Here is a 16,792-nt window from a genome sequence, read left to right as displayed (position 1 = left end):
GTGTTCATATGTTTTTATAATAGTTTTTTTTAATAAGAATACAGTAACTTTTGAGCCTGCTTAAGTTTGTGTGTTTTATAGGTGGTGCTACTAGCCCTATCTGTTAGGTTTGTCTGACAATTTTCATTGTAAGACCCTGTTTTCAGTGGTTTTTAACTTTATCAAACTTCTACCATTTGGGATAGAATTTTCCATGCTGGATGTCTGCTTCTGGTAGAATATTTTTAGAAAATATCAACCAAAACAGTTCAGCTATTTCTGAGAAAGTCTGGTGACCTTTTCTTTCAAAATCTCTTAGTACCCCCCATGCTTGGGAGCAGGAACTTGATATCTGACAGAAGGAGGGCAAGGTGATCTTTTGTGTTAAAGATGTGCCTTTTGCTATCTAAGTGAAACTCTCCCAAATTTTGGCCAAATCATCCTTTTTAAAAATTGTATTTTACACATGCTCTGTAGAGACAGTCTAGAGTTTAACTGCTAAAATCTCCAAAGATTGCATCTTTACATGGTCCAGCATCTCTCAACTTGTGCCACCCTCAAACAGCAACTGAACATGCTCCAGCCCAGGGCAACAGACTTCCTTGAAATGGTTGCTTCCAGCTGCTCTGGGCAGGGATAGGGGTCCAGGCACTGGACCCAGGGGTGGCTCTAGGTATTTTGCCGCCCCAGGCACGGCAGGCAGCTGCCTTCGGCAGCTTGCCTGTGGAGGGTCCACTGGTCCCGCGGCTTCGGCGGACCTCGCGGCTACCGGCAGAGCACCTCCAGTGGCTTGCTACCCCAAGCACGTGCTTGGTGTGCTGGTGCCTGGAGCCGCCTCTGACTGGACCTGTCTTTCCTGTTGTCTCAGTGCTGGACCTCCTTCACTTTGCTGGCCCCCAGGCAGCAGGAGGCATAAGCAATCCCATTGAAATGCAGAGGAAAAACAAGGTGGACCAGTGTAGCAGTAAAGAGTAGATTTGGAAAAGGAGTCTGGTTAGACTGAGACTGGGGGTAGGGAGAGATATTGGGACTGACTGGGTGGAGAGGCTGGGACAACGAGCTGGCAGGTGAGAGGAGGGTGGAACTGATTGGACAAGGAGACTGGGAATCAGGAAAACTGGGATTGGAAAGCCAGTGAGGAAAATTGGGTGGGGACTTGGGGACTAGTTGGCTGGAGTGCAGCACAGATTGGATGAGGTGCTGGCAGAAGGGGCAAGACTGGAACTGGCTGGAGAAGGAGACTAATAGTAGGAATGAGTGTGTGAGAGGGAACAGAAGGCAGTTCTGACAATGAGATGGGATACAGGGAGAGAGTGGAATTGTCTGAGCAGAGACTGGGACAAGAAGGCAAGAAGTGGGGGGATTGGGACAAGGAACTGATCAAGAAAGTCCTATGGCCTGTGTTATCCAGGAGGTCAAACTAGATGGTCAGAGGTCCCTTCTGGCTTTGGAATCTATGAACCAAGCAGAGGATGTGGGCAGAAGACTGAGATTGGATGCGGGAACTAAAAGGGAGACTAGGCCTGGGGGCCAATGCAGGGGAGGGAGGACAAGAGTGACAGATCCAACGAAGACTTGAGAAGGGGTTGAAGGGTGGGTGAAGCGGGGGCCGGAGGTAAGGAAGAGGATAGACTAGCCGTGAGGGGGACACGGATTTATACAGCAAATCCAGAATGGAAGAGTGGAACTGGTTGGACAAAGGGATAGAGATGAAAAGCTTGAGGAGTGGAGATTGAGATCGACTAGAGAAGGAGAACAGGACTGAAATAAGGAGCCATGGTGGATGGGAGGTGTAAGAGAGGGTTGGAACAAGGCAGAAGGGCTCAAGCTGGTGGGTAAGGGCAGAGGAGTTGTCTGCCCACTAGAAGAGTAGTCCCATTTCAGGCTCTGAATGGGAGTGTAAAGATTTCTGAATCTCAGCATTTTTCTGATGTCAGCAAATATCTGTGAAGCCAACTGTGTCTCCTCCCCCTCTAGTGCTGGTCCACATGCAGAACGACAGCCTATTATTGCTATCAGTTACTCAGCTCAAGTGACAGAGATCTAGGCAGTGGATCCAATCTTGCTGATGGGTCATGTGGGTGGCAATATAATGCTAGATGATGGAATTTGTTTTTTCAGTTTGCTTTTTTTAAAAAAAACTTAGGACATTTTGCACAATAAACTGTTAAAATAACATCATTAAGATTGCAGTGTAAAGCACTAAAAAGCTTTTGGAAATGCCAGTATTGATGGGTTGTGATAGTAAGTGATCATATAGAATATCAGGGTTAGAAGGGACCTCAGGAGGTTATCTAGTCCAACTTCCTGCTCAAAGCAGGACCAATCCCCAGACAGATTTTTGTCCAGATCCTTAAATGGCTCCCTCAAGGATTGAACTCTCAAACCTGGGTTTAGGAGACCAATGCTCAAACCACTAAGCTATCCCTCTCCCATTAAAGACTATTTTTTCCATGTTCGGTGTGCCTTATTGAGTGCAGGATGGACCTGCTCTGGGGATGAATCAGGGTTGTGTAATAGTGTATTGTCTGCTGGACTCCTGCCTCATTTGTTGCAAAAGTTGGAAGATGTATAGTGAATGAAGTGAGGGGTTTTAGCTGAATCTCTGCCACTGCCAAACTTTCTATGGGATGCTGGGCAAATGACTTAAACCATCCTTTTTTATAGGTGGTCACTAATGGTATGTTCCTCATTTTTTGGTGCCCAACTTGATACCCAGGGGCCTGATTTGCAGAAGTGCTGAGCACTCAAAGCTAAAGTTAAAATCAGTGGGAGCTGTGCTTTGAGCATATTAAATACTATTTAATGCTAAATACTCTGAAAATTCAGGCCCTGAGAGTCTCAAATTTGGCATCCAAATTTAGTGGATTCCTTGACCTTAATCACTTTGCCTCTGTTCCCCATCTGTAAAATGGGGATAATACCGTCCCTTCCCCTATTGCGTGTTGTGAAGATAAATTGATTGGTGTTTGTGAAGAACTCACGCTATAGTAATAGGCATCACAAAAAAGCTCAGGAGGAACTTAATTCTGTCTTTCATAGCAGGGTTTGAACACTATGCAATAAATTAAGGCCAGGTCCACACATTGAACTATGAGGGTAACACAAAATATTGAATAGCTGCTCATTAAGTGAGCACCATCCATTCTGTGCACTGAGTAAGATGAGTCTTGTGGAAAAATAGTATGTGACTGAGTAATTAAAAACTATCATAATACCTATGCACTGAGGCAAGGGTAGGCAACCTATGGCAGTGGCATTCACACTGCCCGGGTCCTGGCCACCAGTCCAGAGGGCTCTGCATTTTAATTTAATTTTAAATGATGCTTCTTAAACATTTTAAAAACCTTTTTACTTTATATAAAAGAATAGTTTAGTTATATATTACAGGCTTATAGAAAGAGACCTTCTAAAAACGTTAAAATGTATTACTGGCACGTGAAACCTTAAATTAGAGTGTATAAATGAAGACTCGGCACGCCAGTTCTGAAAGGTTGCTGACCCCTGGCCTAGATACCTTTAAAAATCTGGGCTTTGCCCTCTAATTCCTAACCCCAGCACACATTTGCCCCTAAAAGAAAAGTTAAATTTCTAAAACCAAGTTAACTTAATAGATATCTGAAAAGGCAATTTATCATTTCTTGTTTGTAGGTGTTTCATCAGTGTGTCAGACATGCTGGAGTATTGACTTTACTTTTCCCCCAAGAAGTGTTTGTTGCAGGGGACTATGCCATACTGAATCCCTGTATTATTATAAAACATATTTGTTTATTTTAGTGCTTAAGGACCAACTGAGATTGGGGACCAGTTCTGATAGGCACTGTATAAATAGAATAGTAGACAGTTCCTGCCCCAAAAAGCTTACACTGTCAATAGATAATACAAAGGGTAGGGGAAGAAGCTCTAACCTACAAGCAAAGTGCTTAGTGTGATAGTGGCAAACATAATGTTAGCGCTATGATTGTTTTTTGGGGGCAGAGCTGAAAGAGTCCATGCAAAGCTGTAGAAAAATAATTTCAGTGCTTATCTGTCCCTGCTTAAACTGCTCCTACAAGAGTTCTGCCAGCTTTAGTTTCTGGCTAGCTCCTCCCTGCAGTTTCCCCCCAAACTCTGTATCTGTCCTTGTGCCCCTGGAGGTGTCTGCTCTGCACAGTTTTGGATCTGAGGAGGTGGGTGGGGTGATCTTAGCTAGGGGCCCCATTCTTCCCAAGTACAACGGTACATGCTTAAGCTGCTTCTGCTGTTGCCCTACTAGCTTGTCTATAGATATTATTTTCATATTAACAAAAATCTTTCTCCCACCCCCTTTTGATCATTTAAGATATGCTGTGATTGCTTTTGGCTGTGCCAGCTGTCCCAAACTTACCTGTGGTCGTGAAGGCTGTGGTACTGAGTTCTGCTACCACTGTAAACAGATTTGGCATCCAAACCAGACCTGTGATGCTGCTCGCCAGGAAAGAGCCCATAGTCTGCGCCTGAGAACAATTCGTTCTTCATCTATTAGTTATAGCCAGGAGTCTGGAGCAGCAGGTATTTATGATCATGTGTCTCTGTAGAATGTCTTACTAGTACAATTACATGATTAATATTACCAAAGAAAGAAATATGTGATGACTTAATTAGCTCTAACCCTGATTCTTTCTTTTTTTGTACCAGTTTCAGAACCATAAAACATTAATACAACTTTAGATTAAATGGAAAAAAAAAGTGCTGAGTTTTTTCTAATATGGGAAATTTTTGGTTTTCAGTAGTGGCAAAATCATGAGGGTGTAGCTCTGATGGCTTCAATTGTTACAAACCTTTTTAGGATTTTTACATCTTGAGTGGTTTTATAGTTTAAAAATGCAGTGAACTTGAAGTCAAGCATTCTTGAAGTACTGCTGGTTGACTGGAACCACTCTCTTCCCAATTGTATAGCTTCCACAGCTGAAACACATTTTTTTCCCTGTGGGTGGAATTTTGACACGGTTTATAATACTGGTATAAATAGATCTGAAAAAGCAAAATTGCTTTACCGATACCCACACCTGTATAAGAATGCATAAACTGTTACTCCACGTGAGGGATATATCAGGGTAATTTCTGCTCGTCAGTAAAGTGCTTCTACGTTGGCCAGCCAGAAATTAAATAACTCAGATATGTGAAAATTAAGTCTATTGCAACTGTTACTGAGTAAAAGGAAGGTTTGAATAATCAGTGGAGCAATGTTGTGGTATCGCCAAGAGTTGCCTGTTTTGTCTGACATAAGCTTTGTCAAACGAAACTCTCTTGGCTCGTTTCTCTCTCCCCAACTGACTCTTCTCTCTGACTAGACTAATTAGACATATGAGGGGAAAGATTGTGTTCTGTGTCCTGTTATGTCTCACTGATTCTCTGACCTAATCCTAGCCTAGGAGCAGCTCTAACTTGTACAGTTTGCATCTGGTCCCCTAGAGATTACATGCCAGTTGGGAATTGACACCATGCACCATACTCTCATCACTCCCGCTTCCTGTGCACCATGGTCTGTGGGTGTAGGAGCTGGTTCTGCTGACTCGACACCTACTCCAGACTCTCTCTTGCTAGGCATGTCTCCAGCAGAGGGAATCTGCAGGAGTTTTCCACTGCCCCATTTTCTCCATCAAAAGCCTACTGTACTACACCTTTCTTCTGCATGGGCAGTTATTTCGGACCAGCTAACCAATGGGGCATGCTTTACATAACTAATATTGCTACACAGGGGTGATTTATGTTGTCATGGTGAGTGAATTGTTTGTCCTGTAATTCTGAATCAGCGTAACAGTCTGGGAAATAATCCAGAAATCGCAACAGAAAAGATATGGCATACTGACAATACTCTGTCTTTCCTGTCACTAAGGTTACCCTTTGGGGAACTTTCATTTTTACACTTGTCAGTGACAGAAATAAACCCTTAGTGATATTTTCAGTATTAAGCACAATTAGGAGCATTAGACAGATTCTGATTTGTCTGTTTGTGTAACAAATATAAATGATCTGCTTTGGGGAGCAAGAGCATTAAGGGGAGGCCATGGAGTGGAGTCAAGAGCAGAGGAGTGAAAAAGAGAACAAAAGATATGGAATATTTAAGGTGAAATGCATATTAAGTATGAAGAAGAAATAAGGGTTGTATGAAATGCAAATTATATGCAAAGACTGCCTGTCATCATTCATGTTTATTCATGTGCCTGTTTAATATCTAACTTACATTTTATTGACTTTGAAAATCTTTTTGTGTGTGTGAAGCTATTGATCTATCTAAATGTGATATATTTTTCTATATTTTAATTTGTTGTGATTAATTCTACTTTACTGATGGTTTGTAATGATCATGGCCAAAAGCCACCTGCAATTAAGGATTTAGTAAAGCATATTTATAACAAAGATTTAGATATATCTGCGTCAGAACTACTGTGATCAGTCAAATATCATAACTATTTCTTGTCTGCGTTTAGATAAATTTCACTTTTTCATAGAAAAAGTATGATCTTCATGTTTCATTTTAAACAGCTGATGATATAAAGCCATGCCCACGTTGTGCTGCTTACATAATAAAAATGAATGATGGAAGCTGCAACCACATGACTTGTGCTGTGTGTGGTTGTGAATTCTGTTGGCTATGCATGAAGGAGATCTCGGATTTGCATTATTTAAGGTATGTTTAGGAAAAATAGTTATAGCTATAGATTATCTGAGACAAATATTTTCTCATTTTATACATTCAGCATTTTACCTACATCCTGTTTCCTGATTTTTACATTACTTTACTTTTCCCCTGTTTTGACTTCTTGTTTAACTTCAGGAGTGACTGGAATGTTATACTAGTGCAGACTGATAAGTTCTGCTTGCATGAATAAATGTTCTGTGCTAAAATATCTAGGGCCAGGTTGTCCGGTCAACCAAAGGCCATCTTGTGTCTCAACAGAATAGAGAATTAAGCCTCTAGTGTTTAGGTATGAGAAATGGAATAATTTTTTTTTTGTCATGTAGGTACTTAAGATAGTCACTTTGTTCATCTTATTTCAGAAAATAAAAATCAAATCTTCTCTCACTTAGTTTCAAGCTCAGAAAGATGGATGCAGCACGTATTTAGTGTGACAAAATGAAATGGTATAGATGTTCACAATAGCTGCTTTTACTGCAATTCTAGTGCTGACCATTTATTTTGAGTGTTAAGTTGATATAACTGGAAGTTATCGTTTCCATGTGAAAGTGATAACTTGTGTTAGCACTGAGCAGTACAAGACGTTATGTGATATGACTCAAAGTACCTTTCAAAGGACATTGGAGCATCTGAAAGGTCTAAAGAAGTAGTTTTTAGACACTCAGTCACCATCTGTGTAACATGAATTTTATTAGATATTGTCATGTCTTAAAGTAACTTATCATTGGCTCATTTCTGAGCAACTGTATGTGTGTGTTTACAGTTTGTTTCTATTAGCCCATCAGGTTGTACGTTTTGGGGAAAGAAACCATGGAGCCGTAAGAAGAAAATACTGTGGCAACTGGGAACGCTTGTTGGAGCTCCAGTAGGAATTGCTTTAATAGCTGGCATTGCTATTCCCGCTATGATTATTGGAATCCCTGTGTATGTGGGGCGTAAGGTAAAGTGCACTGTGCTGCTTACCTTGCTTCTGGTTTAAAATACAGCACTCTTGAACATGTACACTGGTGTACTTTCAGTTGGCTCTGTTCACCATTCCTTCCCAAATAGGTTCAGACATAACTAGAAAAATGGTTAGCATCCTCATTTTATTTGTGCGGGGCCATGTTTTTCAAAATGTGGCTCTTCCATTTGCAGACACACAGCCCAAAATATTTTAAAATTGATTCCTATAATTAGGCCCATAAATCCTTACTTAGGCACCTAAATAAGTGGCCTGATTTTTAAAAGTCCTGAGTTTCCAATCTCCCTAATCCTACTCAGACCTGGACAATACGGAGGAAAAGGTGGTTTAAAAAAAAAAAAATTCCTAGCTTTTCCCTCTGGATCCTGAGCAAAAAAGAAGTCATTGACATATTAGTTGAAAATCCTGCTATATACATATGCGTATGCCTGCACATTTCTGTGTTTCTATTTAATGGCTTACAAATTCATTAAGTTACTAGGTTATATACATTTACTGATCACCAAGTGCAACTACCCACAGCTAAACTCAATGTTTTTGTTGTTGTGGGAATAAACAAGGAATTAATGCATTAACCGATAAGTAGTTCATATTTTTCCTCTAGCAATAAGGACTACTACTAGGACTACTAGTGCAAAGCAAATAACAAATAGCAGATAAAATTATTCTTGTGTATTTATTCTATCTTTTCCTAGTTTTGTAATTCAGGGTCACAAAGTAAGTTATCCAAAGACCTTTGAAATGCTGTTTATGGAAGTGTTAAGATGCCAGATCTTTCACTTGAGTTACGCTATCCTGAACTTCTTAAATCCTCAGGTTATTTTATGTTGTTTTATCAACTTGAACTCATGGTGCCATTGACTGGTCCACGCTTGCATCTGCCAGTCTACCTCTTGGTTCTCCAAGAAATTGTCATTCCTTTCCTTTGCCTCTGCCCAGGTTCCTGTGTTGTCTGGAGTTGTGGAGATTCATCTCTGCCAGGCCCCTCCTTTTTCAGTCCTTTCTCTACAGTAAATTGTCACTTTCCACTGCAGTTGCTTTCAAAAATAATCCACACTATTCCCTCGTGTTTTAGCCCACTTGCATAAGAGAAGAACAATGGCTATTGCTGAATTTCCAAACAAATTACTAATAGCTCTTCCCTCTATCTCTGTGTTCTTGTAAACCCATATCACCTAAGCACCACACATATATAAATGAATTGACCTTCACAACAGCCCTGTGAGGTATAGAAGTATTGTCCCTTTACATCACAGCCTAACCTGAAGAGTAATGTGAAAAAAGGGATGGCTCATTTCCAAGAGAGACAGGGAAGTGTTAGTATCATTATACAAAGGACTAGTGAGCCCTCATCTGGAAAACTGTCTCCCCCATGTTTAAGAAAGATGAATTCAAATTGGAACAGGTGTAAAGAAGGGCTACTAGGATGATCTGAGGAATGGAAAGCCTACCTTATGAGAAGAAACTTCAAACATTTAAAAGAGAACTGGATAAATTCATGGTGGTTAAGTCCATAAATGGCTATTAGCCAGGATGGGTAAGGAATGGTGTCCCTAGCCTTTGTTTGTCAGAGAAGGAGATGGATGGCAGGAGAGAGATCACTTGATCATTGCCTGTTAGGTTCACTTTCTCTGGGGCACCTGGCATTGGCCACTGTTGGTAGACAGATATTGGGCTAGATGGACCTTTGGTCTGACCCGGTATGGCCGTTCTTATGTTCTTATGTTCTAAGAGCTTGGCTTGTTTAGCCTAACCAAAAGAAGGCTTTAGGAGATATGGTTGCTCTCTAAAAATACATCAGAAGGATAAATACCCAGGAGGGAAGAGGAGTTATTTAAATTAAGCATCAATGTGGGCACAAGAACAAATGGATATAAACTGGCGATCAACATGTTTTAGCTTCAAATTAGATGAAGGTTTCTAACTATCAGAGGAGTGAAGTTCTGGAACAGCGTTCTGAGGGGAGCAGTGGAAGCAAAATACCTAACTGGCTTCAAGACTGAGCTCGATAAGTTTATTGAGGACATGGTATGATGGGACTCCCTAGAATGGCATGTAGCTGATCTGAGACTTCTAGCAGCAAATATTTCCAACAGCCAGTGATGGGACACTGGACGGGGAGGGCTCTGAGTTACTACAGAGAATTCTTTCCCAAGTATCTGGCTGCTGGGTCTTGCCCGCATGTACAGGGGCCAACTGATCTCCATATTTGGGGTCGGGAAGAAATTTTCTCCTGAGTCAGATTGGCAGAGACTCTGGGAGGTGTTCACCTTCCTCTGCAGCATGGAGTAGGGTCACTAGTGTAAATAGTGGATTGTCTGTAACTTGAAGTCCTCAAATCATTATTTGAGGGCTTCAGTAATTGACCAAAGGTTATGGGTCTATCACAGGAGTGGGTGCGTGGGGTCTTTTGGCCTGTGAGGTGCAGCAGGTCAGACTAGACGATCACATTGGTCCCTTCTGACCTTAAAGTCTATGACCTTGTCTAGACTACAGGTTACTTCAATCTAACTTACTTCGCTCAGAGATGTGAGTAATTTACACTTCAGAGCAATGTAAGTTATACCAATCTAAGTACTGGTGTGGACAGCATTATTTCAGTGAAAGAGCGTCTCCCACTGACATAACTACTGTCTCTAGTGGAGGCAGGAGTTAAGCCAAAGGGAGAACTCTTTCCTGTCATCTTAGAGCATCTCCACCACAAGTGCTACAGCGGAGCAGCTGCACCAAAGTGCTGTAATGTAGACATAGCCTGAGTCCAAGTCTAATTCCTGACCATAAAAGCTATGGAGATGATTTGCTAGCTAAGTATTGTGGAACAGTGGTCACCAAGACTTTGCAAATTCATATAAGATTTGCTGCAAACAAGCAGTTTGGCCTGGCAAATTTCTGAAGTCCTATAGAGCAGGCTATAGTTAAGGGGTTTTGCCCTGCAAAACCCATCATAGGTAAGAGCAGTAAGACACATGGAGGGGCTGAAATACCCCTGCCCTCAAGTTCATCTCGAGTGGGGGAAAGGGCACTGGAAACATTTCTGTCCTTCTCCTCCTCAGTCGAACCCTGGTAAAGGCTATGCTGCTGAAACGCTTTCTCATGTCCCACTTTATTAGAACTATATGGAAAAACAAGTTATTAACTTAAGATATTGTCATTGCTTAATATTTAATAAAGTTGATTGAAAGAAAGAAACAATGATTTATCCCTCCCTTTTTAAGTTGATTGCAGCTACAAAAATAATATATGTTAAAGGCAAAGCATATATGGTGTAGCAGACTGTTCACCCCTCTTACAAGACTATGATAATTTTATACAAAGAATGCCTTGTGAGATACCATTGAAAAACTCATCATTTGCTGACCACTACTGTCGTGGTAAAATGTGTAGCAGCATTGTATGTAAAGTTATAAAATTCTACTGTATGACATTACTGAGGCATATTACCAGTTTGTGCCTGCTTCTGTAAACATGTTCCTCAAAGACAAATGGCAAACTGATGCCTCAGCCACGTACCAGCAAAATCAAATGGAGTATCACCTGATCAAGGGGCCATTCTTTGGCAGGAAAAAGGGTGTAAGCAAGGATTTTACATGTTGGCTGGAAAAAAAGCTGGAAGTTTCTGTCCTGTGGACTTTGTCTCAGAAACCTCACCTGGAGATGATTTTCTGTGAAAAATATGAAGAATGGGGAACAGGAGCCCCAAATCATCTCTCCTTTCATCTCTACTTGTGGTATCAACAACACTTGAAGGACAAAGTAAACATCATTGGACTGGGGAGGGATCCTGGCTGAAAGATTCAGCCAGTAAGACTCCTGTAACATGTGGTAAGAAGAGACCTTTTGCTTTGAATTCACTTAGTTTGTTAAGTTAGGTATTAGTTGTGTTTTTTTACTTTTTATTTCATTATAACCAATTCTGACTTTTATGCCTGATTTCTTTTAATCACTTAAAATCTACCTTTCTGTAGTTAATAAATTTGTTTTATTTTATCTAAACTAGTGTGTGTTTGGATTGAAGTGATAGAGAAACTTCATTTGGGATAACAAGATTTGTGCATATAAATTTTAGCGCTGTCGATTAATCGCAATTAACTCACATGATTAACTCAAAAAATTAATGACAATTTAAAAAAATTAATCACAGTTTTAATCGTACTGTTAAACAATAGAATACCAGCTGAAATTTATTAAATATTTGTGGATGTTTTTCTACATTTTCAAATATATTGATTTTATTTACAGCACCGAATACAAAGTGTATAGTGCTCCCTTTATATAATCATTTTTTGTTACAAATATTTGTATGTAAAAACGATAAATAAAATAAATAGTATTTTTCAGTTCAGCTCATACAAGTACTGTAGTGGAATCTCTACTGTGAAAGTGCAACTTGCAAATGTAGATTGTTTTGTTACATAACTGCACTCAAAAACAAAATAACGTAAAACTTTAGCGCCTACAAGTCCACTCAGTCCTACTTCTTGTTCAGCCAATCACTGAGACAAACACGTTTGTTTACATTTACAGGCAGTAATGCTGCTCGCTTCTTATTTCCTTTGTCACCTGACAGTAAGAACAGACGTTTGCATGGCACTTTTGTAGCTGGCATTGCAAGGTCTTTACATAGCGGGTATGCTAAAGATTCATATGCCCCTTCATGCTTCGGCCACCATTCCAGAAGACATGCTTCTATGCTGATGATGCTTGTTAAAGTAATGCATTAATTAAATTTGTAACTGAATTCAGGGGGAGAATTGTTTGTCTTCTGATCTGTTTTACCCGTATTCTGCCATTTACTTAATGTTTTAGCAGTCTCGGATGATGACCCAGTGCATGTTGTTCATTTTAAGGACACTTTCACTGCAGATTTGACAAAAAGCAAAGGAAGTACCAATGTGAGATTTCTAAAGATAGCTACAACACTAGACCCAAAGTTTAAGAATCTGAAGCGCCTTCCAAAATCTGAGAGGGAGGAGGTGTGGAGCATGCTTTCAGAAGCCTTATAAGGACAACACTCCGATGCAGAAACTACAGAACCTGAATCACCAAAAAAGAAAATCAACCTTCTATTTGTGGTATCTCACTTGGATGAGGAAAATGAATATCTGTGGATCTGCACTGCTTTGGATCCTTAGGAGAACCCTTTATCAGCAAGGACACATCCTTTGGAATGGTGGTTGAAGCGTGAGGGTACATATGAATCTTTACCGCATCTGGCATGTAAATATCTTGAGATGCCAGCTACAACAGTGCCATGCGAATGCATGTTCTCACTTTCAAGTGACGTTGCAAACAAGAAGCAGGCAATATTATCTCCTGCAAATGTAAACAAACTTGTTTGTCTGAGTGATTGGCTGAACAAGAAATAGGACTGAGTGGACTTGTAGACTCTAAAGTTTTACATTTGTTTTATTTTTGAATGAAGGTGTTTTTGTACATAATTCTACATTTGTAAATTCAACTTTCATGATAAACAGATTGCACTACAGTACTTAAGTGAATTGAAATACTATTTCTTTTGTTTTTTTACAGTGTAAATATTTGTATAAAAATAAAGTGAATGCTGTACACTTTGTATTCTGTGTAATTGAAATCAATGTATATGAAAATGAAGAAAACATCCAAAAATATTTAAATAAATGGTATTTATTGTTTAACAACGCAATTAATTGCAATTAATTATTTTAATTGCTAGACAGCTGTAATAATTTTCTATTAATGAAATGAGGGACTTTATGTGAGCTTGTGTTGTCCAGAAGGGTGCTGCGCTGTAGAAGACACACATTTCTGGTGGGGGGGAGTCTGGGACAGGAGTTTGCTGTGTTGCCATGTAGTATAATTGATGAATGGCTGGTTATAGCACTCATACAGTATAGCTGGGAGTGATTTACATGCTAGTGGTTGTGTGTGGGCAAACCAAGAGTAGTGGCTCTCACAGCGAAGCAATGTAAAAGGCACCCCAGGTTGGAGAATTGAGGGGACACAGCTGTCTTATCAGTCCAGACTGTACCTTGGGGATGCCTCAGTGGCGCAGCAAGGAGCAGAGTATATGCACAGCTTGTTGTTTTGAGTGAAGTTTACATTTTAAGCATGGGTACAGCAATTTTAAATTAGTCTCAAGTGTGGTGGTTGGAGACAGTTCAAGGAGGGATAGTTTGTTGTTTTCTGTTTCTTTATTTCAGGTAAGGGAAATGGAAATAGTGAAGTATAAAAATGTGCAAAAGTGAAACAATTACAAAGTTGAAGCTGGCCAGAGTGGAGGCAGCAGAAGAAGAGAGAGAACGTAGTTCCAAATGTGGAAAGCAGAGATGAGACTGAAAGAAGCACCTGCTGCATGGGAAGCTGAAGAAGCCACCCATAGAAGAGCCATGGAGCTGAAGGAACAGGAAGCTGAACCCCATAAGCAAGCCAGAGAGCTGAGACAAGAAGCTGAGGAGAAGGAGAGGAAGTATAATCTGGAGCTGATAGAAAAGCGTGGGAAGATCCCAGAGTCACCAACATCTCCCATAACTCGAGGAATCCATGCCTGGGACCGGCTGTGTCCTACATACAGAAAGACAGACTGCACTGACAAATACTTCACTACTTTTGAAAATCTATGTGAAATTCATAAGATTCTTGAGGACAAGAAAATCCCCACACTGGTTGCATAACTGTCTGGTAAATTTTTGAATGTATTTAATGAATTGCCAGTTCAGGAAGCTGTGATGTATCCTTAATTTAAGGAATCTGTTTTACAAAGGTCTCAAATCACCCCTGAAGTGTATAGGGTGAAATTTAGAAATCTTAAAAGGAGTATTGGCATGAGTCATAGTGAATATCCCTTTGGATGAGGATGCACAGAAAAAGCTTGCTTTCATCACTGATATAGACTCTGAATTCTCAGTGTTACTGTTTGGTTTAATTAATGCTGGGGCCATGTTCTGGAGGCTGGTCCACGAAGTGTTAAATGATTTACAGAACTTTGCAAGAGCATATGTGGATGACATTGCAGTGTTTAGTGACACTTGGGGTGATCAAAAAGAACACTTGGGAATTGAGCTGTCAAAACTCGAGGAAGCAGGCCTAACCATGAAAGCCTCCAATGTAAAATTCAAGCAGCCAGCGTCCTTTGTTTAGGAAACTGGGTTGTGGGAGAGTGAGGGGGAGTGTCAAATATCCCCATATTCTTTGAAAGTTGAAGCCATTTTAAATTGGCCTGTACCCCGAAAAAAAAAAACAATCTTTCTTCTTCGAGTGCTTTCTCATATCGATTCCAATTAGGTGTGTGTGTGCCGCATGCACGTTTGTCAGAAGATTGTTACCCTAGCAACACTCGGTGGGTTGGCTGAGGCGCCCCCTGTAGTGGCGCCGTTATGGCGCCAAATATATGCTCCTGCCGACCCATCGCCCCCTCAGTTCCTTCTTAGCGCCCGTGACAGTCGTTGAAACTGTGGAGCGCAGCATAGCTGATCTCCACCTCCCTAGCATTACTCGTTCTTCTGTAGATAGTGTTTGGGTATGAATAGTTCAGTAGTTTTTGTAGTTATACTTAGTTAATAGAGAATTGTGTGTATATATAGTGTAGATAGTACTTGGAAGGATCGGGGTTCATCCCCTTCCCTCTGCACCGGTAACAGGGCCCATGGCCAGGTCACCGGGCTTCAAACCTTGCTTGGCGTGTCTCAAGCCGATGCCAACAGGAGATCCCCACGACTCCTGTATGAAGTCCCTGGGGGAATCCCATCAGCCTGACAAGCGCCGCATTTGCAAGGCTTTTAAGCCTCAAACAAAGAGGGAGTGGGACTTTCATTTAAAACAGCTCCTAATTGAAGTGGCACTTAGCCCGGCGCCTTCGGTACCGCGCACAGAACAGACGCCTTCAGTCCGAAGCGCTCCTCTGGCACCAGAGCAATCCGGCACCGGCAAAGAGCCCCGGCACCAGCCGTCTCCGGCCCCGGTACAGTCGCGGCATCGTTTGCTGTCTGCACGGCCTAAGAAGCAGCATAAACCCCATGCTGCTCCGGCACTGCCCATGCCCCATTGGAGCAACAGCCCAGACTGGACTGTCCTGCTGGGATGGCAGCTCCGGTGCCGCAGACTTCGGTACCGTCGATTCCAGCTCCACATAAGCACCAATCTCAATCCTGGTTCAGATTGTGATCCCGATCCTGCCGACGGTCCTGGTCCCAGCACTGCTCTCCATCGCGGCGCTGGTCGTTCTCACGGCGCCATTTCACTTCACGCACGCCCTCCCAGTACAGTTGGTACAGATCCGGGTCCTGGCACCGATCCCAGCACCGGTCACCTCGCAGCCGATCCCGCCGCTGCAGATCCTCGTCGAGATCTAAGTCGGCCTCCGGGTACCGTTACGACCATCGGTCCCGATCTCGATTGCGGTACCACTGAAGATCCCGGCACTGGTCTCCAGCCCCAACCCGTGAGCTGACAGCACAGGACAGTGCAGAGTCACGTGGGCATTTGGCCCCTCCTTGGCCTTCAAGACACAGTTCGTCTTTGTCCCAGGCGAGGAGCAACTACCACACCCAGGGCCATGACGTAGAGGGTGCTAGTCAAGGCCAATATGAAGGTCAAGACCTTGATCAGAGACCACCACAATGGTCCTTCTGGACACCTTGGACATACCATCAAGCTCCAGGTGCCCCCTCAGGCGCCTCTCGGTCAGCTCATTCCGACCATCGGATGCCTGAGGTCACTGTGAGCCACCCTCCGCCACTAGATTCAGATGCGGCTGTTATTCTGCCAGTCCAGACCCAGGACCTCGATCACCAGGACCCTCCACAGCCCGAACTTCCCCAGGATCCACTGGTCCCTGGGCTTTCCTCTTCCTCCTTACCTGATGAGGCAGCAGCAGGCACATCCTCTTCTGGACCCCCGCCGATAGATCTTCGGGCTAACCAAGATCTCCTGCACAGGGTGGCACAGAATATAAACCTGCAGGTGGAGGAGGTGGCAGAAGTGGAGGATCCTGTGGTTGACATTTTATCAGCGGATGCACCCACACGTGTCGCCCTGCCTTTCATTAGGACCATCCAGTCCAATGCCAATATGATCTGGCAGTCCCCAGTATCTGTTCTTCCTACTGCTAGAGTGGTGGAGAGGAAATATATGGTACCATCCAAGGGATAAGAGTATCTCTATGTTCACCCTCACCCTTGTTCTCTGGTGGTACAGTTGGTGAATGAGAGGGA

At 42.2% G+C, this 16,792-nt stretch overlaps 1 protein-coding gene across 1 annotated transcript in view; it reads left to right on the top strand.

The window, feature by feature from the left end:
* Positions 1 to 16,792, top strand: part of RNF19A (ring finger protein 19A, RBR E3 ubiquitin protein ligase) — a 108,039-nt gene that overhangs the window by 77,120 nt on the left and 14,127 nt on the right. Inside the window, 3 exon segments of the mRNA XM_032801541.2 lie at positions 4,301 to 4,509; positions 6,487 to 6,631; positions 7,418 to 7,580. Of these exon segments, the coding sequence (XP_032657432.1) occupies positions 4,301 to 4,509; positions 6,487 to 6,631; positions 7,418 to 7,580 (517 nt within the window).

Source organism: Chelonoidis abingdonii, chromosome 2 (genome assembly GCF_003597395.2).
Source record: "Chelonoidis abingdonii isolate Lonesome George chromosome 2, CheloAbing_2.0, whole genome shotgun sequence".
NCBI classification, from domain to species: Eukaryota; Metazoa; Chordata; order Testudines; family Testudinidae; genus Chelonoidis; species Chelonoidis abingdonii.
Note: the sequence above shows the minus strand (reverse complement) of the source record. Positions and strands in the feature narration are given on the sequence as shown.